The 27717-nt window shown below is 50.8% G+C and overlaps 1 protein-coding gene across 7 annotated transcripts; it reads left to right on the plus strand.

Annotated features, from left to right (window-relative positions):
• Positions 1 to 15961: 15961 nt before the first annotated feature.
• On the plus strand, positions 15962 to 27405 carry CCDC130 (coiled-coil domain containing 130). 7 transcript variants are annotated; one of them, XM_032313015.1, is made up of 10 exons: positions 15962 to 16051; positions 18397 to 18598; positions 19836 to 19889; positions 21062 to 21144; positions 22455 to 22510; positions 23837 to 23897; positions 24673 to 24815; positions 24898 to 25070; positions 26451 to 26589; positions 26723 to 27405. In XM_032313015.1, exons 2-10 carry the CDS (start codon positions 18596 to 18598, stop codon positions 27187 to 27189), a joined length of 1179 nt encoding a protein of 392 aa, XP_032168906.1. In that variant the 5' UTR covers positions 15962 to 16051; positions 18397 to 18595; the 3' UTR covers positions 27190 to 27405. The 7 variants fall into 7 exon arrangements, with proteins under 7 accessions (XP_032168906.1, XP_032168917.1, XP_032168893.1 ...); XM_032313026.1 differs by having other exon boundaries at positions 15989 to 16051; positions 18554 to 18598; XM_032313002.1 differs by having other exon boundaries at positions 16010 to 16051; positions 17701 to 18598.
• The last annotated feature ends 312 nt before the right edge of the window (positions 27406 to 27717 follow it).

Here is a 27717-nt window from a genome sequence, read left to right on the forward strand (position 1 = left end):
TTAGATAGAGGTGGTGGTTACACAACACTGTCAACGTCCTCAGTGCCATTGGATTTTTCATCTTTAACTGGTTAATTTTATGTTTTGTGAATTCTGGTTTTTTATTTTTAAAGTAAAAAAAAAAAAAAAAGAAAAAGAAACCCTACAAATTTGAAAACTTTGCTGAAAAGGAAAAACAAAAGCTCCCTCTGGCTGCTGTGTGGAGAATACACTCTACAACCAGGCCAGAGCAGAAACTTGGACCCTTCTAGATCCTAGAGCGTCAATCATTTTACTTCTGCTATTTCTGAATTATTTCTCGGTTTGGTCTGGGTGTTACTGTGACTGCTTAGCTTCCTTGGTCTTGGGATCTGCCCAGCAATAAGGGTGCTGCCACCGGACAAGTTGGTGGTGTCCCCTGTTTGAGGATCTGAGAGGCACTGCCTGAAGTTGGATATTCGTGGCACTGGCTAACTCCCAACGAGGGCTTGCTCTGTACCAAGCACTGCCTAAACCCATTTCAACTTGACCGTACCATGAGCTGGTGGGCTGTTTCATCATTATCTCTGTCGCAGCAGACCCTCTGGTCACCCAGGTCCCTTCCCCTCAGCCCCCTTGGCTTTCAGCGTAAGGGGACAGACAGTTCCTACAAGCTCTGAGTCACCTCTTGGTGACAGTATCACATCTCAAGTCTACACCACATGGATACCCAGTTCCTACCACCCCTTCCAGCTCCACAGGGCAGCTTAAAAGTGGGGACTAAAGAAAGTGGGTGTACAGATTGCAGATCACATCGGCATAGAGCATGTCTCCTAGTAGGATATATTCAAGCAGACTGCTGTTCACCAGATGTGTCTCCCCAAAATGGGCCTGTTGAAAACTAACTCCCAACATGATGACAGAGGTGAGGGCTTTAGGAGGTGATTAGGTCAGGAGGGCAGAACCCTCGAGCATAGGATTTGGGTCCTTGTATTTTAAAGACAAAAAAATAGGCAGTGGATGCCAGAGGCTGCCAGTGGGGAGGAGACAGGGAATATGTGTTTCACAGGGACAGAGTTTCCATTGACAAGAGTCCTGGAGATGGATGGCGGGTACCACTGCACGACACCTGAAAATGCGCTTCATACGGCCGAACTGGACACTTAAAAATTGTTAAAACGGTCAATTTTATGTTATATCTATTTTATCGCAATTTTTAAAACTGATTTTCCAGGTATAAAACTAGGGTCCTAGGGGTGCCTGGGTGGCTCAGTGGGTTAAGCCACTGCCTTCGGCTCAGGTCATGATCCCAGGGTCCTGGGATCGAGTCCCGCATCGGGCTCTCTGCTCAACAGGGAGCCTGCTTCCTCCTCTCTCTCTCTGCCTGCCTCTCTGCCTACTTGTTATCTCTCTCTCTGTCAAATAAATAAATAAATTATTTTTTAAAAAAAAGGAAGAAAAAAAAACTAGGGTCCTATTTCTGCAAGCAGTTGTAGTAAAAAAAAAAGGGGGGGGAGGGCACAACCTCAATATAATTGTGAGAAAAACATCAGGAGGGAAATTCTACAATATACATGGTCAGAACGCTTCAAAAATATTAAGATCAGTAAAGCCTGAAGGCATTCCATGGACCAGCAGAGACAAGCAGATGTGACAGCTAAGTGAAACGTGGTGTCCTGGGTGGGCTCTTGGACCAGGTACAGGAGATAGAGGACACTAGTGGGAAAGCTGGCAAATTCTTAAGAAGGTCCCTAGTTTAGTTAGTCGCATTACCCCAGGATAGATTTCTTGGTTTCGAGAAACATTCTCTGGTTACGTAAGATGTTAACACATGGGCAACTGGGTTAAAGAGTGTGCTGATCTCTCTGGACTTATCCTTGGACCTTTCCCATAAATGTAAAATTATTTCAAAACAGGGAGTTTAAAAAGAAAGCCTCCAGGTTTCAACCCTCAACCAATGGAGAATGTGATCCAGTGGACAAAAGTTTGCGGCTCCAGTTTTCAAGTGTCTGCTTGAGCTCTCCCTATGGCTCTACTGTTGGGAGAAATCTTTGTCCTGTGACACACAGCAGTGACCCCAGTAACACACCTTCTCTTGGCTTTTCCTCCTCCTTTTTTTTTTTTTTTAAGATTCTATTTATTTACTTGAGAGTGAGACAGAGAGAATGAGAGAAAAAGCATGAGAGGAGAGAGGTCAGCAGGAGAAGCAGACTCCCTGCCCCCCAGGAAGCCCGATGCGGGACCCGATCCCGGGACTCCAGGATCATGACCCGAGCCAAAGGCAGTCACCCAAACAACTGAGCCACCCAGACGCCCTGGCTTTTCCTTCTTGGTCAGTCTCCCAGCTCTCTTCCTCCTACTCCTTGGGGTCACGTCTGGCGAGGACCACTCCCTTACCAAACTGTAGGGAGGTTTCTCGGAGCTCTCTTCCTGTCCAGGCCTCGTCCTTGTCCTGCTGAGCCCAATTTAGTAAGAATGCCCTGACCCTTGACACTTAACAGAGTTCCTCCTAGTAACTGTCCATCCACTGATTCCTCTACCTTGCCCATTGGCTATAAATCCCCAACTTCCCCTACTGTGTCAGGAGTCAAGTTCAAATTTTTCCGCCCTCCCTGATTGCAGTACTCTTGAATAAAGTCTTCTTTGCCTGTTTAACATTGCCCCCATGTGGGTGCCTGCACGGCTTTTTGGGTTAAGCCTCTGCCTTCAGCCCAGGTCATGATCTCAGGGTCCTGGGATTGAGTCCTGCATTGGGCTCTCTGCTTGTCAGGGAGCCTACCTCCCCCTCTCTCCTGCCTCTCTGCCTACTTGTGATCTCTCTGTTAAATGAATAAATAAAACCTTTTTTATAAAAAATCGCCCCCGTGGGACTTTTCTTTGGCACCCCATGAGGAAAACAAGGCACAGAGAAGTTAAGGAGCTCTCCCAAGGTCACACAGCCAGGAAATGGAAGAGATAAAGCACTGGCCAGGTGATGGCCCAGCACCAGAATGTGCCCTCCTGACCACCACACTAGCCCACCTCTAACAGTTAAAGGATTTTCCGTTTTAAATTTCACCTACTTAGACCCAGTTTTATATCCCCATAGCTCCCTAATACAAACCCAAACAGCCTTCTTCTGCCAACTTATTTGAATAACGTGTGTAAAGCAGAGAAAAGTGACAGCTTGAAACTACTCTAATTTTACTTACAAATAATTGAGGTTGATTCATGCTGTTTTCTCCGAGACCTTCCCCCCACCTCCAAAAAAAAGAAAGAAACGGGTACTCTGATTGGTGTTGCCCAATGCCAACTCTGTCACATCTTTCTGTTACAAATTCTACAACTCTCCCTCGAAAGCAACACTCAGAAGCAGTCAGTGGCAAAGCTAGAGTAGTAAATGAGGGATATTCCAAGAGAAGAGAAAGTTCACTTTCCAAAACAGATGGAGAAAGAAAGTTCCGTGTTCAGTGTTAAGAAGTTCATTAACAAGCCAAGAAAGAAAGGAAGGGAGGGAGTGCGGGAGGGAGGAGAGAAGGAAAGAGAAACACTAAGTTGCTATAGCAGACACCCCCGAAACAGGGCAGTTTAAAGAACACAGAAGTGGGTGGCTGGGGGGCTCAGTCGTTTAAGCGTCTGCCTTTGGCTCAGGTGATTATTCCAGGGTCCTGGGATCGAGTCCCACATAGGACTCCCTGCTTGGCAGGGAGTCTGCTTCTCCCTTACCCCTCCCCCTGCTCATGATCGATCTCTCTCTCTCTCTCTCTCTCTCTCTTTCTCACACTCTCTCACACAAATAAGTAAATAAAATCTTTTAAAAAAATTGAAGGACATAGAAGTATTCACTTATGTCAGGTGATGGCCCTTAGATGTGTGAGGCAGGGGTGTGTGCTGTGCCCCTCTGGTCCCATGGGGCCCATGTTTTTTCCATCTCCTTGCTCTGCTACAGTGTTCAACTCCTAGGGCTTCTTTAACAGAGGGCCATGTACTAAATGGCTTAAAACGTGAGGAATTTCTCTCACAGTTCTGGAGGCCAAGAGTCTGAAGTCAAGGTGTTGGCAGGGCCATGCTCCCTCCAAAAGCTCTAGGGGAGGATCCTTCCTGGGCTCTTTCCAGTCCTGGTGGCCCCAGGGGTTCCCTCCACATCCACTCCAACCTCTACCTCCGGCTCCACATGGCCTTCTTCTCGCCATTTGTCTCTGTCACGTCTTCTTGTTAGAAGGACACCGGTCATATTGGACTAGAGCCCTCCTCTTAAAGACCTCTTCTTAACTTGATGATATGTGCAAAGCCCCTATTTCCAAATAAGGTCACTACCAAGGTGGGGGAGGGGGTTCCCACACCTCCAACCAATTTTCTAATTCTTCGGACACCAACTGGGTGTCTAACGATTCAAATGAATTCTGACACTAACTACCCAGAATTTGCGTCAGACCCCATGAGTTAAGGGCTCAGTGCCACAAGACTGTCCCCACTTTGGATGCCAATCACAAGTCCCAAGCTTCCCCTTCTTCTGAAAAACCGCCTAGAAGTTAGGAGTTCCTGCAGTGCCCTTCTTGGGTCAGTAATTTGCTGGAACAGCTCATATGACTCGGGGAAAACGATTTAGTTACTATTACTGGTTGACTATAAAGGATATCATGGCTATAAATGAGCACAGATGAAGAGGTACACAGGGTGAATTCTGGAAGGGTTCCAAGGGCAGGGGCTATGTCCTGTGGAGTTAGGCGGCACCGCCGTCTTGGTACCCGCATGTGCTCACCAACCTGGGAGCTCTCCAAACCCCATAATGTAGGGGGTTTTATGGAGGTTTCATGACGTAAGCATGAGGGATTAAATCACTGGCCATTGGTAATGGCCTCAACCTCCTGCCCCTCCTCCTTCCCCAGAATTAAGAAGGATGAAGATGGAAGTTCCAACCCTCTCTCTAATCATGTGGCTGGTCTTTCTGGCAACCACCCCCCACCCTGAAGCTACCTAGGGCCCCCTGGCCCCCAGTCACCTCATTAGATTAAAAAAGACACTCATCACTCTGGAGATTCCACCAGTCTTAGATGGGTCTCGTGTCAAGTACGAGGGACTAAAACCCAATATTCTAACAAGAGATGCTTCTATCACCGCTATCACTCAGGAAGTTGTAAGGGTTTTAAGAGCTCTGTGCCAGGGACGCCTGGGTGGCTCAGTTGGTTGGACGACTGCCTTTGGCTCAGGTCATGGTCCCAGAGTTCCAGGATCGAGTCCCACATTGGGCTCCCAGCTCCACGGGGAGTCTGCTTCTCTCTCTGACCTTCTTCTGGCTCATGCTCTCTCTCAAATAAATAAATAAATTCTTAAAAAAAAAAAAAAGAGAGAGAGAAAGGTAAAAAACAAAAACAAAAAACCTAACTCTGTGTCAGGAACCGGGGACATAAACCAAATATCTCTTTTTTAGATCACAAAATCACAGTCACATTCACGGGTACCAGGGATGAGGACTTCAGCATATCTTTTGGATGGACACAATGCAACTCATAAAAGCTGTCACCAAGGACACTGTCCCCACTGCAGGACTAGTGCTGGCCTGGGGGGATACCTGTGTTCTAGCTCCAGAAAAAGGAAAGAAAGCACAGAGGAGCATTATACCCGGTGTTTTGAAGGCCACAACCAGACATGGCACATCTTACTCACCCCTGCTCATTTTCCACTGGAGAGACGGGTGTCCCACGGCCACCAGCGAGGTAAGCAGCAACAGGTCCATCATTATGGAAGGAAAGCAAACAGAAACAAATTTTTGGAAGACTTTGCCAAAGTGGGGTAAGAGGCAATAATTGAATAAATTCAAACCTGTGTATAATTTTTTGTAAGATTTTATTTATTTGACAGGGAGAGATACAGCGATAGAGGGAACACAGCAGGGGGAACAGGAGAGGGAGAAGCAGGCTTCCTGTGGAGTAGGGGGCCCGATGCAGGGCTCGATCCCAGAACCCTGGGATCATGACCTGAGCAGAAGGCCGACTCTTAACGACTGAGCCACCCAGAAGCCCTCTGTCTATCACTTTTTTGAAAATTGTTACTTTGAATCACTTGATTTTCAGAAGAGTTGCTGCAGACTGTAAGGAGAGTCGGCTGCACTCTGTGGCAGTTCCTTAGTTTTTTTCTTATTTTAAGATTGCTGGTAACAGGGGTCCCTGGGTGGCCCAGTCCGTTAGGCAACTGCCTTCAGCTCAGGTCATGATCTCGGATCCTGGGATCAAGGTCTGTGTCTGGCTCCCTGCTCAGTGGTGAGTCTGCTTCTCCCTTTGCCCTTCCCCACTGCTCCCCGCTCCTATGCTCTCTCTTCTCTCTCTCTCAAATAAATAAAATCTAAAAAAAAAAAACAAAACAAAACAAAAAAAAAGATTATTTGTGATCTATTTTGTAGAATATTAATACCTCAAATTGGTTTGTCTGATGTTTGTATCAGTTTTTATAATAGCATTTTAATTTTATTTCCTTTAACATTAACAGTCGCTTGCTTGCAACAGATTAAATGATAGACATGGTTTCCACATATTTTTCTAATAGGAATAAGGTGTTGACACTAAGATTTCAACACTCTTGCCTCTTTTCCCTCTAGCTATATGCTTTTGTGCAACTTCCTGGAATAAGAGTGTATTTGCGAAGGAACAGGTAAAATATTTTAACCATAGCTAAGGGTAAGGTGGTGCAGGGATCACAAGTTCTGAGCACTGTGCTATGAGTTTCACATGTTTCTCCCCATTTACCCTCACTGTACCCTGTGAAGAGCCGGTATGTGAGCCATTTTGCAGATTAGAAAAACTGATGCTGAGTGGTGATATAATTTGGGATCAACACAGTCAGTCAGTAAGTGGCACAGGCAAGGTTTAAATCCCAGCTTCGGGGCACCTGGGTGGCTCAGTGGGTTAAGCTGCTGCCTTCGGCTCAGGTCATGATCTCAGCGTCCTGGAATCGAGTCCCGCATCGGGCTCTCTGCTCAGCAGGGAGCCTGCTTCCCTCTCTCTCTCTCTGCCTGCCTCTCCGATTTCTCTCTGTCAAATAAATAAATAAAATCTTTAAAATAAAATAAATAAATAAATAAATAAATAAATAAATCCCAGCTTCTCCACTATGCAGTGCTGCTTATCAATTATAACAGAACCCTTCCTCCTCAACCAAAAGCCAAGCACAAAATATGTCTGCTGTGTTTCTTCAAAAACACGATGACCCAGTCTTCATCTTCAAGGGGCTTACAATGGCGAACTGCCGCCCCAATTCCCTATCTCTTTATTCCATTTAGTAATAGAACTTCCTGGATTTTAGATTGGGGGCGGAATGCATGAGCCCCAGCTGGAAAGTACATTTCCCAGGAACCCTTGCAGCCAGGTGTGACTACGTAACTATGTTTGAGTCAATGTGATCCCAGCAAACACATGAGAAAGTTGGAGGTCATCTCCTTAAACACAAGCTATTTGCCCTAACTTCCTCCTCTCCCTTTCTGTTGGTTTGAACTTGGAAAAGGAGGCAAACAAGCTTTTACCACGTAGATGAGGACAACCCCTAGGGGACAGAGGAACAATAAGATGAAAGGAATCTGAGGCCCCAGAAGACCTGGTAGAGCTGAGAAAGAGAATTAATACCCACCCCTTTGCACTGTGTTTGCTTTTAACCGAAGATTTGGGTCCACATGAAACCTGTGACATGCATTAAATGGAATGACATTTAAAAAGGTTGTTATAAGCATTCCATAAAGCCTGAAGCCAAGCAACTGGTTACTCTTAAATTATGTGCAGCAAGGCACATACAGAAACTTCCCAACTTAATGCAAACAGAAAAAGGCACCCACTCTAAGACACCAGCTAGAAGGTGCACTGTCCTCCAACTTGGGAAACATAGCTACTCTGGATTTCAGCCCCTGAAATCCTGACAGATTCCCGTTCTCTCAGCCAGGCACAACCCTCAGTCAGGTTGCCCACAGCCAACCATATACAGTGGCTTATGTCTAAATGCAAAAAGCAGGCGGGGGAGGGGGGGGGGACAAGGGGAGGGAGAGGTCTTGTATCTAAATGAATTTTATATAAAGTGAGTAGTTGTCAGGCACTGAGGATGTTTTCTATTTAAAGAAATTCTGCTATGAACTTCTTTGCAGAGACTGCTTTCCTAATGGAGTTAGTCACCACTGAGTCATTTCTGCAAAATTCAGATTCGTGATTTGGTCTAAGCACGATCTGGCCGGAGAAGTCAGATAAATTATAGATGCCGTAAATAAATTATAGAGTACTCAAAGGCAGAAAAGGAAAGAAAAAGTGACATGTGAAGGTGAATGGGATGGACTCTGGAAGTTCTTAAAGTGGTCTCCACCTGCACCTAATCCTGGCCGGGATCCGCCCCCCCTGGTTATCATTTAATTAGCTGCAGATGCTCCTGGGGATAGGAAATCAACCTTTGCCCAGTTGTTAGTGAATGAACGAAGGGACGATGAACAACCGGAAGAAGTTTCACAGAGTTTGGGCAAAAGACCGACCATTAACGAACCAAAGGGACTCAGGGGCTTTTTGGCCCCGCCCAGGTTGCCCGGACAACCGGGCCCGACGCCAGGGCTGAGCCTCAGGCGTGCGCGCATGCGCCTTGGACCCAGCCACGGGCCCCTAGCTCCCAGCCAGGCTGTCCCCGCCCCCGCCGCCGGGAGCCTAGCCCAGCCCGGAAGTGGGATTGCAGGGCCCCGGGAGGGAGAAGCTCGTCTACACCCCCTCCAGCCTTGGTGCTGAGCGCCTTTCGGAGAGCTCTGGAGAACAACCGCCTCCCACCTTCTAGCCCGGCCCCTTCCCTCAAAGATAGGAGAAAGTGCTCCAGTTCAGTAGCCCCTCCCCCAGCCTCAGTTTCCCCATTTGTAGAAGGTGGGTTCACAGCCCCTATCTCAGAAGCTGAAGATTTAGAAAATTGAGAGCAAGGCGGCCTCCGTGGGGAGCGCTCGCGAGGCCTTTGTAGCGGGAGTGATGGGGTGAAGTGCTCTCCTAAAACAGCCCTAAGAGGTGGGTGTTATCATTCTCCCCATTTTACAGGGAAGGAAACTGAGGCCTAGAAAAGTGAAGGGGCCCACCCAAGGGATTCAGCAGGTGCCTGGCAGGACTAGGAAGGGAAGATGCCCACCTTAGGGTAACCCCACTGGAGAATCTGGGGGTGGGGTGAGCCTTTGTGGTTTGGCAGGGGTGGGGAGAAGAAGAGCAGGAAAAAGCAGCCCGGAATGACTGGACACCATCTGGACCATTATCAGGATGGGGACAGTGTTGGATTTAGGAGCCCAAAGATGCTAACCTTTGAATCAGTGCCTTTGCTGGCAAATTTTTCAGCCCACTTGGCATCCCCCACCATGGTCAAGGCAGCCTACCCAGTCTTCCAACCCGAGCTTCCATTCTGGGTTTCGTGCCTCTACTGCAGAGTTTCTCAACATCAGTACTAGCGGCATTTAAGGCCAGATCATTCTTTGGGGGGCAGGAGTGGGGCTGTCCTGTGCACTGTTCGTGTTTAGGAGTTTATCCAGCCTCTACTCACTAGATGCCATGAGCGCTACAACCCTCAAATGTCACAACCAACCCAAAGTATCTCCAGACACTGCCAGATGTCCCCTGGGGGGGCAAGAACCCAGTTGAGAACCACTGACCAGAGCCAAAAATCAAAAAGATATATTTGTCAGTTTTCACTAAATAGATTTCAAATTCTCTCACCATTGTTCTGTGCTCTGAAATATATGCTATATTAATTCTCTCTAAATGATAGGCAGATTCTTTTTTTTTTAAAGAATTTATTTATTTATTTGACAGAGAGAAATCACAAGTAGGCAGAGAGGCAGGCAGAGAGAAGACGGAAGCAGACTCCCCACTGAGCAGAGACCCTGATGTGGGGCTCGATCCCAGGACCTTGAGATCATGACCTGAGCTGAAGGCAGAGGCTTTAACCCACTGAGCCACCCAGGCACCTAGGCAGATTCTTAAAATTGCCAGATTTTCTGGAAACTAGTTGTCCAATTGGAGTTTATGAAACAGTGGATGGACAGTTCAACTGAGCAAACCAAGCATTGGCCAAGACAGGAAACCTTGGGTCTGTCCTTATTTCTGCCATTACAGGCCCCATGGCTTTGTCACTTAACATCCTTAGACTCATTTTTTCCCCTCTGTCAGATGAAAATAGTGAGATGATTTCTAAGGACCTGGAAGCACTGAGATTCTTTTTTTTTTTTTTCTTTCTTTCTTTCTTAAGATTTTATCTATTAGAGAGAGGATGCCCAAGCTGGGGGGTGGGGGCAGGAGGGCAGAGAGACAAGCAGACTCCCTGCTGAGTGCAGAGCCTGACCCTGAGCTCAATCCCAGGACCCAAGACTATGACCTAAACTGAAATCAAGAGTCAGAACCTTAACCCATGAAGCCACCCAGGTGCCCCTTGAAGTGCTCAGATTCTGACAAGATCTTCCCCTCCCCTCGCACTCCTTGGAGTTATTAAGGTCACCCACCTCCCTCCCAGTGTCCTCTTCAGACTCTAATGTCTTTTGTTACTTCTCTCAGCCTCCAGGCTGGGACCCTCAGACATATCTTTCAGAGTCAGTTTTTCCAGGTTGTTGTTACCACTCAGACAAATTTAGTATTATTCCTGATTCTAACAAGTAAATTATGGTGGTGTTTAACACGCCAGTGGCAGGGGCTTGTTTGTGGGAAATTGTGGTATTTAAGCACCAGACACCCTGGTGTTTCCGTGAGGAAAAATAAAATGAAATTAAACACCGGCCTTGTAAAATGGTCCATGATGTGCTGCTAAATTATAGGAATGTCCCAAGCATCCACATAAATTATTCTGACCTAGTAGGTAGGATTCGTACAAAAAGACATAGATCAGCCCTTGAGTTAACTCTCTTCAGCACCCACCTGCCTTTCTATGTACTCTGCAGTGGCGGGGTTGGGGTAATAGCTCAGAAAATTCTATGTCCTCTCCGCGAAGAACAAGAACTTGAAATAAGGAATTGAGATCCTATTCCTAGAGAATGGTCTGCCCAGGACAATCCAACCTGAACCCACCAGAATGTAAGCTCAGCAGGGGAAAAAAAAAGACGGATTTGCATACAGCTTCATCCTCCATGCTTAGAACAATGTTAGATACCTAGTAACACTCAATAAATACTTGTCAAATGAATGAAGGAACGAAGAGTACCTGGCTTGTTTGGGTAAGTAATGAATAAAGACAATCTAAACATTTTTGCTTGGAGTTTGAGACTATGTTCTACAAAGTATTGGTGAAGGCGCCTGGGTTGTTTAGCGTCTGCCCTGGCTTCCGGTCATGATCCCAGGGCTCCCTGCTCTACAGGAAGCCTACTTCTCTCACTCCCACTCCCCTCTGCTTGAATTCCTGCTCTCACTATCTCTCTCTCTCTCTCTGTCAAATAGATAAACAAAATCTTTAAAATCTTAAAAAGAAAGAGAGAGAGAGAGAAGGAGGAAAGGAAAAGAAAGAAGAAAGAGAAAGAAAGAATCTCTTTCTCTTTCTCAGGAAATGTAGACATTTCCCTCTCTTTTTGCCCCTTCCCCTCATTTCACACCTTTTTTCTCTTACCCTCAGCAGTACTCATTTGGCAAAGCATCTCCTGCCTCATTGGGTCTGCTCTGTGTGAGCAGTGCCTTTCTGGTGGGCTGTATTTACACGTGCTATTGGTGGCCAGAGACAACACCTGGCCAGAGACACCAGAGACACCCGTTGGTGTCCTTATTACACAGGATAGAGGGTGGGGGTGGAGGTAGGGGCATTTCTGTGTTCCCCAAACCTGATTCCTGCACACCGCCCTTGCCATGTTGCCCCTGGTCTTATCCCAGAAGTTTGCTCCCTATACTTGTGTTTGCTGTTTGGAAACATCACCTTAACACACACAACGCCAAACAGGTGGATGCAATGAAGAAATGTCATTTGGGAATGGAAATTCACAAGCAAACTTCGTGCTGATGCCTTCTATCCCAAGGGGTCAGATCCTGTTTCTTAGTATCTTTATGTGTGTTTTTACTAGAATCCATCACAGAAGCAACAAAGGGACAGACTTCCTCTTAAAAAATGTCAATAGTACTCATTTCTTTTGGACAATTACTTCTTTTTTTAAGGATTTTATTTATTTAACAGAGAGAGAGAGAGAGAGAGATCACAAGTAGGCAGAGAGGCGGCCAGAGAAAGGGAGAAGCAGGCTCCCCGCTGAGCAGAGAGCCCAATGCAGGGGCTCGATCCCAGGACCCTAAGATTATGATCCGAGCTGAAGGCAGAGGTTTAACCCACTGAGCCACCCAGGCACCCCTGGACAATGATTCCTTAAGGTAAGGAATCATCTGTAGTAAAAATCTGTATTTGTCCCAGAGGGTGATACAGGTAGGGGAACTCCAACCCTTTCATATTTCAGTTATCTGAATATAACAGTTATATCAAACCTAACTCCCACACATTTTCAAAAAATTTTAATTTGTCCTAATCATGGTCTTAAAGGTGACATCCTGGATACAATTCTTTTCTTTGGGGCCATTTCTCCTACAGAACAATGTTTACTATCATGAATGGAAACAGTAACTCAACCTCAAGGTGTCTCAATGCAAAAGACCAAAAGTTAAAAGTACTGGTTTTCTGGGGCACCTGGGTGACTCAGTGGGTTAAAGCCTCTGCCTCCGGCTCAGGTCATGATCCCAGGGTCCTGGGATTGGGCCCCCCCACCCCCCCACCCCCGCATTGGGCTCTCTGCTCAGCAGGGAGCCTGCTTCCTTCCCTCTCTCTCTGCCTGCCTCTTTGCCTACTTGTGATCCCTGTCTGTCAAGTAAATAAATAAAATCTTTTTTTTTTAAGTACTTGTTTTCTCATTTAAACTTTGATAAACATCAATTAATTTATACAGTGTAAGGGGCACCTGGTTGGCTCAGTCGGTTAAGCGTCTGCTTTCAGCTCAGGTCGTGATCCTGGGATCTTGGGATCCAGACCCACGTCAGGCTCTCTGCTCACTGGGGAGTCTCCTTCTCCTTCTGCTCCTTCCCCTGCTTGTGCTCTCTCTCTCTCTCAAAGAAATAAATACAAATTTTTTTTAAAAAATTTTATTTACACAATGCAAAAGTCAGGGAGGGAGCCTATTTGCTAAGCCAATTCACCACACACAGAATCTAGAAGGACCAGGCATCATGCTAAGTGCCTTCCCAACATTATCCCGTGAAACCTCTCCAACAAATTAAGGGTCATTATTTCCATCTTTAGCTAATGAAATTGAGCCATACAGTAGTTAATGACTTGCCCCAAGTCCCCAAACTAAGAGGCCCTTGACCTTAGAAATAGGATCCGTGTGTGTGCCAATAGCAGGGATATGGGCTTCAACTTTATGTCAAGAACTTCCTGAAGCATAGATCCTGCCTCCTCCTTAATCATTCTGCCCTTATCCCCAAAAGCTGCACCATGATTCTGGAATGCCCTTCCCAGCCCACAGCATTCTCTTTTCTTACTCAGAATGTTTTACAAATTCATTTATGGCATTCACAGCATTCATTCCCACGAGCAGAGCCAAGATATTCTACTTTATGTTTGAGCACACAGAGTTGAGGTCCCCAGAGTTAGAATTCAGTTCCCTTCTTGCCCCTTTCCCAGACTGGCTGATTACCCTCCTCTTTCCTTGGCCCTACAGGACATCCCTTGGCCCGAGTTTGACATCTTTATAGAACAGTCTCTTCGTATCTCAGGCTGATGTTTGCGTTTCATCCCCTGCCTTGTGTGTGAGTGATAAAAGAGGTCGCACTTGTCCCTTGACAGCCAAAGATTCTCGTATCTCCCCTCCTCTAAATGGTACAAGGTGGAATTTTATGGCTTTTCCAACACTATTTCTTCATTCAGGTTCAGGACAAGGATTCAAGGAAAATGCAGATGTGGGGGATGCCTAGGTGGTTCAGTCAGTTAAGCATCTGCCTTTGGTTCAGGTCATGATCCCAGGGTTCTGGGATTAAGACCCATGTTGGGTTCCTTGCTCAGCGGGGACCCTGCTTCTCCCTCTTCCTCTTGCTCCCCCTGCTTGTGTGCTCTCTTTCTGACAAATACATAAAATAAAATCTTTTTTAAAAATCCAGATGTGGTAGGTAAGGTTTCTAGGATTGAACGCAGCTCTGCAGCTCCATCTTGTCCATCAGGATCTGTGAACATTACTCTGCCCCATTGTCCCTTCTCTGATTCATTCCTTTTCATCCAGCTCAGGAGTCACCCTTCCCAGCGGTTTCGTCTCATGCCTGTCCACTCCCAAACACTCCACTCTTGTTAAAGATTCTTCCGAGTTCCCATGGCCCTTAGGTTTAGGGCATACAACCCAAAGCAGCATAGCTCAGAGGTTAAAGGAACAAAGTGTAGCATCAGCAGATGGAGATCAAATCCTCCACCCCTCGTGGCACCTGGGTGGCTCAGTGGGTTCACCCTCTGCCTTCGGCTCAGGTCCTGATCTCAGAGTCCTGGGATCAAGCCCTGCATCAGGCTCTCTGCTCAGTGGGGAGCCTTCTTCCCCCTCTCTCTGCCTGCCTCTCTGCCTACTTGCTATCTCTATGTGTGTGTGTGGTCAAATAAGTAAATAAAATCTTTTAAAAAGAAAATCCTCCACCCCTCACTAGCTGTGTGGCTTTGGGCTAGTTACCTAACTGTTCTGGGCCTATCCCCTCATCTGTAAAATATGAAAGATAGAGTATCCATTTTCTAGGAGCAGCATTACCCGAGATGATAGCTGTAAGTGAGTGGTGAGTGTGATGAAAGATGCCTGGAGAGTTACCAGCACTTAATAGACTGCACCATAATCACGTAAGAGCTGGCTTGTGTTGACTTTACAACAGGGCCTAGCAGCGAACAATATAGTAGCAGTGGTAGTAGTGTTGTCAGCATTTCTCACACTGCCTTGATAATTTGCCATTTAAAGTGTCTGCCTCATCAGAGGTAAGAGTGTGTCATTGGCTTTCTGAATCTCATACACTAGGCACCTAGTAAACGGCTGCTGAATGACCAAATGAAGAAACATTCTGTTGGGCCCTACTGGGCATGAAAGTAAACTCAAAAGCCACTCCTCGGGCGCCTGGGTGGCTCAGTGGGTTAAAGCCTCTGCCTTCGGCTCAGGTCATGATCCCAGGTTCCTGGGATCAAGTCCTGCATTGGGCTCTCTGCTCAGCAGGGAGCCAGCTTCCCTCTCTCTGCCTGCCCCTCTGCCTACTTGTGATCTCTGTATCAAATAAATAAATAAAATCTTAAAAAAAAAAAAAAAGCCACTCCTCTGTGCAGAAGGCACCTCCAGGATGGTCTGAAGACTCAAAGACAAGGGCCAACCCACTTCCTCTGCAAAGCACCAGAGAGTAAATTTTTGAGGCTGTGTGGGTCACACGCTCTCTATTGCAACTATTCAACTCTGCTCTTGTAATGGGAAAGCAGGCGTGGACAACTGAATAAATTAATGGGCAGGGCTGTCTTCCAGTAGTACTTTATTTACGGGCACTAAAATGTGAACTCCGTAGTATTTTCACAATCACAAAAGGTAATTCTTTTGATTTTTTTTTCCACAACCATTTAAAAATGGAAAAATAAGGGCATCTGGGTGGCTCAGTCAGTTAAGCGTGGGGGACTACTGATTTAAGCTTAGGTACCCATCTCACGGTGGTGAGATCGAGCACCGCTTGGGGCTCTGTGCGCAGCGCAGAATCTGCTTGTCTTTCTCCCTTCCCCCGACTTGTGTTCCCTCTCTCCCAAATATAAAATGGGAAAATAATTCTTGGATCTCTAGCCGTCCAAGAGCAGGCAGCAAGTATGACTTGGCCCGCCGGCCGCAAGCGACCCAACGTCAGGTTACCGCTCGCCTACCCCACTGCGCTCCCGGGAAACCGAGCCTCGCATTGGGCCAGGCAGAGTGGGCGGGGCCTGAGAAGCATCGCGACGCCCCACAGTTGGAAAGCGAAAGCCCGGATTGGTCCACTCCTTTTGGCATTCAGCCAGTCAAATCAGAGCGGCGGTGAGGCTTAACCCCGCCTCGCGCCAGCGTCCGCGTTACGCGAGGAGTGCGCCACGCCCCATTGCGCGCCCGGCACTCACTTCCGGGCGCTGGCACGGCGTGACGTCAGGAGGAGGGCAGGTAAGTACGCGCGGGCGGAGGGGCGGTCGGGTCCGGGGAAGGCCCGGGGTCTGGTCGTTGCTTCCCGCGACCTCGGAGCCGTCCGATGGGGGACGAGCGCCCTGGGGGCCGTGGGGCTCTGCGGTTGTGGGCCCATCTGCGGAGCCCCATGTCCGCGGGCCATGTCCCAGCCGCGACCCCCTACTGAAATCCCCGGGCCCTGGCCGCGACCTCAGTCCCATACCCGGGCCGTATTATGCCTGAAGGGCCCTTAGGTTTTCTTAACTGAAAAATGGGGCCAGTGAGCCCCTATCTCACTGGGTTATGGTGAAGATTTTGATGCTTGTAAAACGGTTTAGCATGAGAAATAATCGAATGTACCAACATTTAACTCCGCATCTGGCGCTGGACTAAGTACTTCAACTCACTGAGTTTTGACAGCAACGTTATCAGGTTGACTCTTTTGTAAGCCCTCTTTATAGATGAGAGAACTGAGGCTCAGAGAGGAATGCTTTGCCAAAAGTCAAAATGCTAGCAAGCAGAGTCCGGATCCAAGCAAGCCCAAGTACTGTGCCCTAAGCCCGTGGGGTTTATGATTACTACTGACACCAAGGACTAGAAATTTCTATACATGCATCCCATAGCCCCACCTGTGCCAGTCCCTGGGGTGGTAAAACCCCCGTAAGAGCCCCAGCTCCTAAAATTGGGGTACCCTGCAAACACTTCCCAGTGTCTTACTTCATCGAACCCCAGAAAGTCCTGTCACCATCATAGACTCTTTACAGATGAGGAAGTATAAGTTCAGAGACCCTCAGACACTGGCTGAAGTCACCCAGTTAGGAAGGAGTGGAGCTGGGACGCAGGCCCAGGGAAATGTGCCCCAAAGCCTGAGTGGGCACTTTTCTGTTTGGTTGACAAAAGCATTTTTAGGTTGGAAATAACCTTGGGAAAATCTGGTCCAGGGACACACTTTACAGATGGAGGATCTGAGGTGAAGAGATGTTCAGGGTCATGATGGAACAGTTTACATCTAGAACTTTGCACCCCAGCTTCACCTCTGAGCCTGGGCAAGTTACTTAAGCCCCCATGTCCTCGTTCCTCTACTACAGATAATAGTGACATAATACAGACAAAACAAGGCAGTGATGTCAGACTTGATAGAGTGGCTGGCATGCAGTAACTGGTAGAGGGTGCACAGCTAAGTGGCAGAAACAATTAGATACTTCCTGACTCTAGCACAGGGAGCCAAATAACTATACCCACAGGACAAAACCAGGCCACGGCCTGATTTTGTAAAGCCTGACAGCTAAGCATGGTTTTGACTTCAAAAGTAGTTGGGAAAAATCAAAAGGAAGTATAATATTTTGTGACAGGTGACAGCCATGTGAAATTCAAAATTCAGTGTTCATAAATAGAGTTTTGATGAAATGCAGCCAACACCCATTTACCTATTGTCTACAGCCGCTTTCCAGCTATGACGGCAGAGTTGAGTCATTGGGACAGAGGCAGTTGGATCCGCAGAGCCAGAAATATTTACTGTCTGGTCCTTGATAGAGAAAATTTGCCAGTCTGCATTCTAGAATACACTTCAGTCCCTCGTAGCATCTCTCTTTGGTGTCAAGTAGAACTTTGTTTTATTTTACCTAAAAGTCTCTCCTGCAAATATACAGGAGGAGGGTGGTCACCCACCCCCAGCGCAAGGAACCTTCCATCTGTCATGTGTCACCTGCACTAATTCTTAGGAAACGTCAATCAATTGTGAGTGGTTCACGCTGTCAGCGTTTAGCAGGGGATAGGCACTGTCTCAGGTGCTGGAGATACACACAGTGCAACCTGGCAGAGGAGACAGACTGCATAGACGGGGCCATGTGATAGGAACCCCAGGGAAGAAGTGACTTTTGATCAGGTAGTCAGATGAGGCCTCTGCCAGAGATGATGTTTGAGCTGAGATCTGTGACAGAGAACAGACAGCCTGTGGAAGAGCATTGAAGCCAGTTGGCCTGCACCTGCTGAGCCTTTGAAGGCAGCCAGGGAGCCAGTGCAACTGCAACGGAGGGAGAGGGGTAAGAGGCACGCTTGGAGAGCCAGGCAGGGGCTCCAAAGGGTATGGGAAGGGTTTGGACTTGATTCTCAAACCGATGGTGATCACCGGAGGGGTTTAAACAAGAACAGTATTTCAGATTTAGATTTTAAGATCTCTTTCTGGTCCCTGTGGGCAAAACAGACTGTGGTAGTCAAGGGCAGAGCCAGGAGACCAGGGAGGAGGTAGCTGCGGTTCGGGTAAGCCACGATGGGGGCTGCAGAAGGTGTCAGGTGTGAAATATATGTTGGATGGAGAGTGAAGAGTACACGGTCTTTCTAAACAGACAAACACCGCTCTCTGGAGGATCGTCGAAGCCGCTGCTGCCACACAGCCCGCAGCATCTTCGGCAGGAAGACTTGGCCCCTCCACCAGGCTCCCTGGGAGGGCAGCGCTGGGCAGGGGGTTGACCCTGCACAATCCGTGTCTCAGCATCTTTTCAGATCAGCCGTGCTGAGGGTGAGGAGCAGTAGGCAGTTGCCAAGATGGTGAGTGGACAGCCTTGTGCTTGTTGGGTTTCACTTCTGGTCTTTGTCAGGCCCCCCAAGTGGCCCTTTCCCTCCCGCTCCCTAAGCTATAAGGTGGTATTTCCAAACTCCGGATCGTGATCTTTTTGGTACAGTGGTTCTCACACTTTGCCATGCACTAAAATCACCTAGGAAGCTTTTTTTTCTTATCTTTTCTCTTGTTTTTTGGTTTTTGTTTTTTTAAGGAGGTGAAATTCATGAACTGTTGTAGAGTGTATGATTTAGTGGCATTTAGTATTTCATAATCTAGTTCCAGAGCATTTCCATCTCCCCCAAAAAGGAAATCCTGTCCTCCTGAGCAGTCACTCCCCAGATCCCCTCCCCCAGCCCGTGGCAGCCATCAGCCCACTTCCTGTCTACATGGATTCGTCTGTTTGGGACAGTCCGTGTAAGTGGAATCATACAATATGTGGCCTTTCACGAGTGGCTTCTTTCACTGAACATAGTGTTTTTGAGTTCCTCCACATCGTAGCAAGAATCAGAACTTCATTCCGTGTTACCGCTGAGCAATGCTCCCCCGTTTGGATCAGCCGTATTCTGTGTATCCGTTCATCCACCGATGAACGTTTGACTTGTTTCCACTATTGGGCTGTTGTGATTAGGGCTGCCGTAAGCACGTGTGCACAAGGATTTGTCCAACACCTGCTTTGCAGGATGCTTTTTTAAAAGCCCCCTGTCCGAGCGTCACACCTCAAAGCAGCCCCTGTCAGGAGAACTTTTGGGGCTGGGGGCCAAGCATCAGTATTTTAGAAACTCCTCAGGGGGATAGAATGTGCAGCCCAGTTTGAGACCCACTCCTTTGGTGGGTGACGAGGTCAGTTTATGGGGCGGCTGCCAGCATTGAAAAAGCCAGACCCTCACAGCGGGGATAAGGGTTCTTTCACAAAACCTGCCCTGGGCTTCACTGGGTTATGTGCGTGTGCACAGTGGCAGTGTTAAATGCGTCTGGCTTTCAGTCATGGTCCCCAAAACACTGAGCACCCTTGCTTTAGGAGAGTCTGATTCTGGTGGAATTTTCCACGGTGACAGCGGTGGTTCGCTAGTCCCCAAGTCACAGTCTCCGTGGAGACCCTCAGAGCCTAGGGCTTCTCTAGGATGTCCCTCGGTCTCCCTCATCCGGGCCCTTCCTCTTGAGGCTGCGCGACAAGGTCTCCTCCAGATCACCCTCTCTGAGTCCCGTCTCTCTTCTGCTTCCCAGGGTGAAAGGAAAGGCGTAAACAAGTACTACCCTCCGGATTTCAATCCTGAAAAGGTAAGGGCGGGTCCCCTTCCCCTTGTCCACACGCGCAAAGAGACTGCGTAGAGCAGGGGGCCCGTGGCATATCATCCGCTCCTGGAGTCAGAGCCACGGCTGCAGAGTGTGGGTGGCCTCTGAGGGCTCGCTGCTGTGCATGTGTCACCTGGGGCTCAGGGCAGCCTTCGTTCCCAGTGGTAAATGTGACTGTGACATCAGTAATCTTTTACCAGCTTGGTGTGTTTCCATGAAGGTCGGGAGGTCTGATGCTCTTTGTCAGGGCCCCTTGCTCTCCCGGCTCCAGCTCCTCTGGCTCCCTCGTGGTTCCCTCTGCTTGGAATCTCTTCTGTCCACAGGCTCCCTCCCTTCCTTCAGGTCTCTCCCCACAGAGGGCCTCCCTGACCACCATCTCCTTTTCTTTGCATCGCCTAGTACTTGATTTCTCTTTGTGCCCTTATAGCTCCCTGATGCGCTATCCCTTCATTTGGATATTGTCCATGTCCCCCTTCTAGAACGTCTGCCTGAGGGCAGAGATGTTCATCCGTCTTGTCTCGTTCACAGCTGTGGGCCCACATTGTAGGCGCTCTGGAAGGGCCTGGGAACGAATTGTCCCAGCTATGTGATCCGGGGCAGTAACTGGCCTCACTGGGCCAGTTTCCCCATATGTCAAAAGGAGGAAATAGAAAAATAGCCCAACGTCACAGGATCCCGGGCTCGGTTGGTAGAGCTGTGACTATTGATCCCGGAATTGTGAGTTTGAGCCCCATGTTGGGCATAGAGATGACTTAAAAATAAAATTTTAAGTGACCTTTTTAAAAATAAACAAAAAACCCAAGATGAGGCACGTGGAGTGGCCAGTAAGCGCTGACCAGCACTGTCCCCTCGCCTCATTGTCCCTGCAGCACCAGAGGCCAGCACAGTCACCACCCCGGTTGACAGTTGGGGGAAACAGAGGTTGGCAGGCAAAAGGCAACGTCACTCCCCAGGGTTACGCAGGTCTTTCATCTCCTAAACGAGAGCAAAGATTCAATCTCCTGTATTCCTGATCCAGCCCTGCTTGCTTCCCCCAGCCTTCAGTGCCCCCACAGTTTGCCCTTAGCACCGGCCCCAGGACATGAGCAGGCGGCCTCTCTCGGCCTGGGAGAGCCCGCGTGGCTGTGCTAACCCGCCCCCTTGTCCTCTCCGCGCAGCATGGCTCCCTCAACCGGTACCACAACAGCCACCCACTCCGGGAGCGGGCTCGGAAGCTGTCACAAGGCATCCTCATCATCAGGTAAGGCCCCGGCCCCACCTGGGGACCCCTGCACTTTGTACCACCCGGCATCAGGCTCTAGGACAATTTGGCGCCCTTGATTTTGCCCCGTGTTACGGGGTCTCAATTCCAGGAAGCAGGAAGTCGGCCTATCGGTCCGCTGTTGCCACATCATCAAATGATAAGCATGTATCATATGTTGCTCGCGGTTCTGCAGGTCAGCTGGCTGCCTCTGCTGGCCTTCCCTGGCCTTGGCTGACTCGGGCTGGGCTCTCTCACCTGTTCGGGGGTGACCTGCCTGCAGACTGGCCAGGCCAGCATGACTAGACTCTGCCCCACATGTGTCTCCTCCTCCAGTCGGCTGGCCTGGGCTGGGTCACATGACAGCGCCCAGGTTCCAGAAGGGAGCGAGCACAGGTATACAAGGACTCTTGAGGCCAAGCCCCAGACTGGGCACACTGTCCCTTCTGTCTCATCGATTGCCCAAAGCCAGTCATGTTGTGGGGGTGGGGACCGTTCATCCAATCTCTTGACAGGAAGCATTGTAGAATCGTATCGCAAAGGGTACGGGTAGGCGGAGGATAAATAATCCCAGCCATGGCCGCATCGAGCCAGGACAGTGGCCCTTCTCTCAGGGCTTTTTGGTCTGTGGCCCACGTCCCGGTGGGTCAGCGGCGACAGGAAACAGAAGCCAGCCTGTGTTGCCTTAGAAGGATGAGCCCTTCCTTCTCTGCGTCATGGACATTGACCTCAGTCTCTGTGAGGATCCAGCGACAGTTGTGAGAGGCAGGAATGTCAATGGAAAAAGAATCAAGATCCAAGTGCCATCATGGCCTTGGGAGGCACCAAGATGAAGGTCACCTCGAAACACCCCTCCCCACACCTCCAGCCCCAGAGCCCACCCCGCTCGGCCGCCTCGGGCTTCTTGACTTCGCCTCGTCACTCATCACTTCATGGTATTTGAAACACGAGTTCTGTCACTCCTGCACATGGACGGCCAGATCGTGTGTCGCAGACAGAATCACAGAAAAATCCAGGGACCATACAGCGACTCTTCTCAGCTCTGGTTGGGCCACTGCCCCGCTCCAGTTGGGTTCACTCATGGGGCAAGGTGTGAAGAAAGGGCCGCAGCGGTGGGTCCTCACCCAGACGGGCTGAGCCAGCGGGAGAGCAGAATGATGGGACCGGCCTGCCTCGAGGGATGCCCTCCGCTCTCTGTCCTCCTCGTGCACGTGCCCTCTGCCTCGCGGCTGTGGCGGGAGGCACGGGCACGCACACTCAGGCAGGACCCAAGCGGACAGGCGCTGATGAGCCGTTTTCTACTCACATAGGTTTGAGATGCCCTATAACATCTGGTGTGACGGCTGCAAGAACCACATCGGCATGGGTGAGCTTCGCCTGCTCCCACTCCTCACCCCACCCCCAACCGTCCTACCCCGCAGGTGGCGAGCCCCTTCCCTGCCTGGCCCGTCCCCACCGGGGGCCCCGATCAGGAATACGAGAGGAGAGAGGCATCCCAGTGACCAGCGGGTTGTGGGCACCTCGCTGCAGAGCAGTGAGGAGGCCCGGCTCTGCCACTTCCTAGCTGGGGGACCCTCAGCAGGTGACTTAGTCTCTGTGGGCCTCAGTTTACCCAGCCATAAATTCAGGTGGTATGGGCGCCCCATGTATGTGGCTTACAAAGTAGATAGCACACAGCACACGTGAGGGCTCGTGAACTGAAACTGCCGCTGCCCTAGCTCTTACCTTTAAGGTCTGGACCCCGTCCATGCCACAGGTGGATGGGCAGACAGGCACGGCTCCGTGGTCCCAGGGGCGGCTCTGAGACCATGGGGCGGTGACTTGACCCGCCTGGCTTCCGTTCCCAGCTCTGTGACTCAGGGACCCTCAGCTCCTCACGCAGTGCCCGGCCCAGGTCAGCAGCTTGCTTTGTAAGCAAGTGTGGTCGTGGCTCTTGGCACGAGGGTCCACCCCCTCTCACAGGGGCCATGGAAGAGCAGAAGGAGGGGCTGGGCCACCCCACTGCTGAGGAGGAGGAGTGACACCCCCCTCCCTTGCCAGTAGGTCCCCCTGATCAGACCCAGCCCAGGGCCATCTGCAGTGAAGGCCACCAGTGCCCAGGGGACAGAAACAGGATGTAGCCTGATGCTAGAGGCAGGTCACCCTCAGAGCCATGAACCGAAGCCGCCGCCAGGAAGGGAGAACTCAGGCCATACCACCCACCAACCCAAGCTCTGTTTTTGTAGTTGAAGCTGTTTTCACTACATGAGCAAGATTAAACAGATCAGGAGTATATGTCATCTAATTAGTGAAAAAAAAAAACAAAAAAACACAGACATTAATAATAAAAGCCAACACTTCTTGAGCACTTGTCACGTCCCAGGCCCTGTGCTAAGTGATCCGTGTGTACTGTTAGCTCCTGGGGTTCTCATAACAGCACTGCGCCTTAGGCGTTATAGTCTTCCTTGTTGTACAGATGGGGAAACTGAGGCCCAGAGGGCTAGAATGCGGTGGAGTTGGGATTTGAACCCGGCCCTCCTGCTAACACCCACCCTCCTTTGTGACTTGAGCACCTGTTGTGGAGCCTGGACATGGCTCTTCCCACCTTGAATTTTAAGGTCCTCCAGAGGTGTGTCTGGAAGAGCTCCACCCCTTTGTGCCCCCCCACCCAGGGAAAAGCTGCTGAGCCTTCATTCTCTCCCTCTCCTCCCAGGGGTTCGCTACAATGCCGAAAAGAAGAAGGTTGGCAATTACTACACAACCCCGATCTACAGGTACAGGCAGCCCAGCGGGCGTCTCTGAGGGACACGTCCCATAGCTGGGCGAGGGGCCTCCAGAGGAATCTGAGTCAGAGGGTGGCCATTCCATGATGGCCATTCCCTGCAGTCCTCTCCTGGACACTGTCCCGGTCTGTCAGGGCATATCCCTCTGCCTAGAATTCTCCATGGTTCCCACCCTCAGAGTAAAAGCCTGAGCCCTCCCCATGGCCCACAGGGCCTTGCGCGCTCTGCCCGATCCCCTCCCTACCCTCATCTCGTCTCACTCTCCCCCTTGAGGTCCCTCACACACCCCAGGAAGGCCCCCATGTGGAAGCCTTCAGCCTGGAACGCTCTTCCCCAGTCACCTCCAAGGCTCCCTCCTCTTGCGTTTCTGCCCCAACACTGCCTCTCAGGCCTTTTCCAGAGCAGCACCCACCACCAGACACTGGTGGCTCATGCATTTGCTGCCTGTGTGGCCTCTGCTGGAAGGTCGGTCCCTCCAAGAGCAGGCTGGTGTCCCTCACTGCTGTGTCCCCAGCAGCTGCCACTCAGCGTGCCACAGAGCAGCCTAACTCGGGAAGGTGTGTTGGATACATGAGTGAACAAGTGAGCAGACGCCAGACTGCCCGTCAGTCTGTCTGACCCGTGGCTCTCACCCCAGATGCACAGCTTGGTGGGTAGGTGCTCAGTGAACACTTGTCACGTGACACATGACAGAAGGAAGCAGGCAGGGGTGACGGGTGACCTGGGGCCGCTGCAGTGTCCTGACTTCCGCCCTCTGCCCACCCAGGTTCCGGATGAAATGCCACCTCTGCGTCAACTACATCGAGATGCAGACAGACCCCGCCAACTGCGACTACGTGATTGTGAGCGGCGCCCAGCGCAAGGAGGAGCGCTGGGACATGGCGGACAACGAGCAGGTGCTGACGACAGGTGAGCGCAGGGGACGGGCCCCGAGGCCAGCCCGGAGCCTGAGCAGGAGCCTCAAGGGCCTGCTGCCTTCTGGCCGCTGCAGAGCACGAGAAGAAGCAGAAGCTGGAGACGGACGCTATGTTCCGCCTGGAGCACGGCGAGGCAGACCGGAGCACACTCAAGAAAGCCCTCCCCACCCTGAGCCACATCCAGGAGGCCCAGAGCGCCTGGAAGGATGACTTCGCACTCAACAGCATGCTCCGGAAGAGATTCCGGGTGAGCGGGGGCGGGGGGGCCCCTGAGGGGCGGGCGGGGGGCACTGATACCGGAAGGGAGAGAACGCAGGGGCAGCCTTCGCCCACCACATCTTAGCTACAGGTGGGTCATTTAGCCCTCTGAGCCTCAGTTTCCCCATCTGACCACATCCCCACCTCCGGGCTGTCACCGTCCTCCAGCTCTTGTTCCTTCCTGCTTCCTTTCCTTATCATTCTGTGGTCATTATTAGGAGTAAAACTGCTAGTTTTCTTACTAATTATTTGTTAATGAAAACATGTGCTTCCCACCAGGCCTGTGCCCTGAGCTATGTGTCCCCTGCCTTTGGGGCGTCTCCCCATGAGGTGTCTAAGGACCCCCAGACATAACACCCCAACAAGCCCCCATCTGTCCCTGAGCCACCCACCCACAGCAATAGAGGCATCGCTGTCCTTCCAGGGGTTCAGACCCTGAAACCTGGAGTCGACCTTGACTCCCCCTCACCTCTGTCTCCTGTTGGCAAATTTTTCAGGGTCTGACCCCTCCCACAGCCCCATCTTCTCCAGCGTGGACCAGCACAGACTCTCTGCCCTGGTCTCTAGGCTCCTGACCACCCCCCCAACCCCACCAACACACACGCAGTATTTGTTCCCCACATGGCCACCAGGAGGCACCTGTGAATACTCCTCTCTCTGCTTAGAACTCTCCAAGGCTCCCACTTAAAATAGAAGCCAAAGCCCTCCCCATAGCCCACAGCCTGAATGAGCTCAGTTCCCCTCCCCACTTTCCCACCTTCCCTCACTCACTTTGTTCCGACCACACTGGCCTCCTCACTGTTCCTCCGAGCACACTTCTGCTTCTGGGCCTTGGCACAGGCTGTTCCCCCTACCTTGGAACACTTTTCCCCCAGATATGCATATGACTCCTTCATTCACATGTTTTTTCTCAAATGTGACCTTCTCTGGGAGACCTTGCCTGACCCTTCCCTCCTCCTGCACCACATTTACAGTTGAACCCCTCGCTCCCTGCCCCCTTCCCAGTGTTCTTTTTATCCTCGCCACCTTGTGTCTGTCTCCCACTAGAATGTCAGCCCCCCGAGGGCAAGGGTTTGTGTCTGCTCACTGCTGCACTCACTAGAGAGTGCCTAGAACAAGAGCTGGTAGAAGCTGGCCATTCTGTAAATTTTCATGGAATGAATGAGCAGAGGACTGAACAGTACGTGTGTTAATGATGCTCACAGCTCGCGCTTGTTGGGTGACTTCTGTGTCCCGGGCCCTGTGGGAGGCCCTTTCCTCAAATGAGCTTGAAGCAGAGGAAGCTGAGTAGAGGAACACAGCCCACGGCAGCGGGCAAGGAAGAGGCAGGTCTTTGACAACTTTCCCGCACCCTGTCCCCCACCCACAGGAAAAGAAAAAAGCCATGCAGGAGGAGGAAGAGAGGGACCAGGCGCTGCAGGCTAAGGCGAGCCTGGCCATTCCACTGGTGCCCGAGACAGAGGACGACCGCAGGCTGGCCGCCCTGCTCAAGTTCCACACCCTGGACTGTGCGTGGGGAGCCAGCGGGCCTGGGGGACTGGGCGGGCAGAGATGGGGGTCCTCAGCCACGAGTGGGCCGTGGCAGGCCAGGGCAGAGGGCAGCTTTGGACCTCCTTCCCTCTCTTCCCTCCCAACCCCCAGCCTACGAGGACAAGCAGAAACTCAAACGGACAGAGATCATCAGCCGCTCCTGGTTCCCCTCCGCCCCAGGACCCACCACCAGCAGCAGCAAAGCCGGAAGTGTCCTGAAGAAGCTGGCCCAGAACCGCAGATCAGCACCGGCCTGCTCCCCCATCACTGTAGGGAACCTGGGCATCGTGCGGCGGCGGTCCCGGGAGGTCTCAGAGAGCCCCCACCACACAACGGAGACCCCCAAGTCTGGGGAGCCATGGGTGCCAGAGAGGAACACCCAGGATGGGCCCACATCCCCCCAAGACTGCTCTCTAGAGACGGCCGAGACCCCCAAGAGCAGGGGTCCTCGGGAGCAGGAGGGGAAATGTCAGGACAGGCCCCAGTCCCCACCAGGCTCCTCTCAGGAGGACACGCCACACCTGTGCACCCTCAGCTCCTCTCTTGTGGCTGATTACTCTGATTCAGAGAGCGAGTGAGCGGTTCTGGGGACCGGACCCGCTCCAGAGGCTACGACTCGCCCAGGAGGCCCGTGGGACTGCAGCCCTGCTTGTCCACCAGCCCCCGGATCGCTCCGATACTGCCCCTTCCCAGACCTCGCTTTCCCGCAGCGGTGGAGTTAATTTATTTGGTCCTGGAGAGGGTGTTTGTGCCTTGTGGGACGTCATCCCAACATTAAAGACCTGCTTCTTTGTCCCTGCCTCAGGTTCCTAGCCAGGCCCAGGGGCTGTCCACTACCCCCAGCCAACTGAGCTTCGGGGACTGTCACCAGCCAGTGTGGTGCTGCCGCCACAACTGTGGCCTCAGCCATGACCCCCACCTGGCATGACTCAAGGCGGTGGCTCCAGCTGGTCTGTAGTCAGGGCAGACTTCCCAGAGGAGGCAGCACAGGCTGTGTGAAGGGTGGAAAGGGAACCAGGCTGTGGGAACCACACAGGGAAGGCCAGGGCTGGGAACATGGGCGGAGCCTGAAGCAGCTGGGCCTGGAGTATGCAGGTGTGGGGTTT

Source organism: Mustela erminea, chromosome 1, assembly GCF_009829155.1.
Source record: "Mustela erminea isolate mMusErm1 chromosome 1, mMusErm1.Pri, whole genome shotgun sequence".
Lineage (NCBI taxonomy): Eukaryota > Metazoa > Chordata > Mammalia > Carnivora > Mustelidae > Mustela > Mustela erminea.

Excerpts from the sequence above, each read along its gene's own strand:
- CCDC130 (XM_032313015.1), top strand. Across the intron at positions 19,890-21,061 it reads CGGATTTCAATCCTGAAAAG|CATGGCTCCCTCAACCGGTA; the intron begins GTAAGGGCGGGT and ends CTCTCCGCGCAG. Across the intron at positions 26,590-26,722 it reads CAAGTTCCACACCCTGGACT|CCTACGAGGACAAGCAGAAA; the intron begins GTGCGTGGGGAG and ends CCCAACCCCCAG.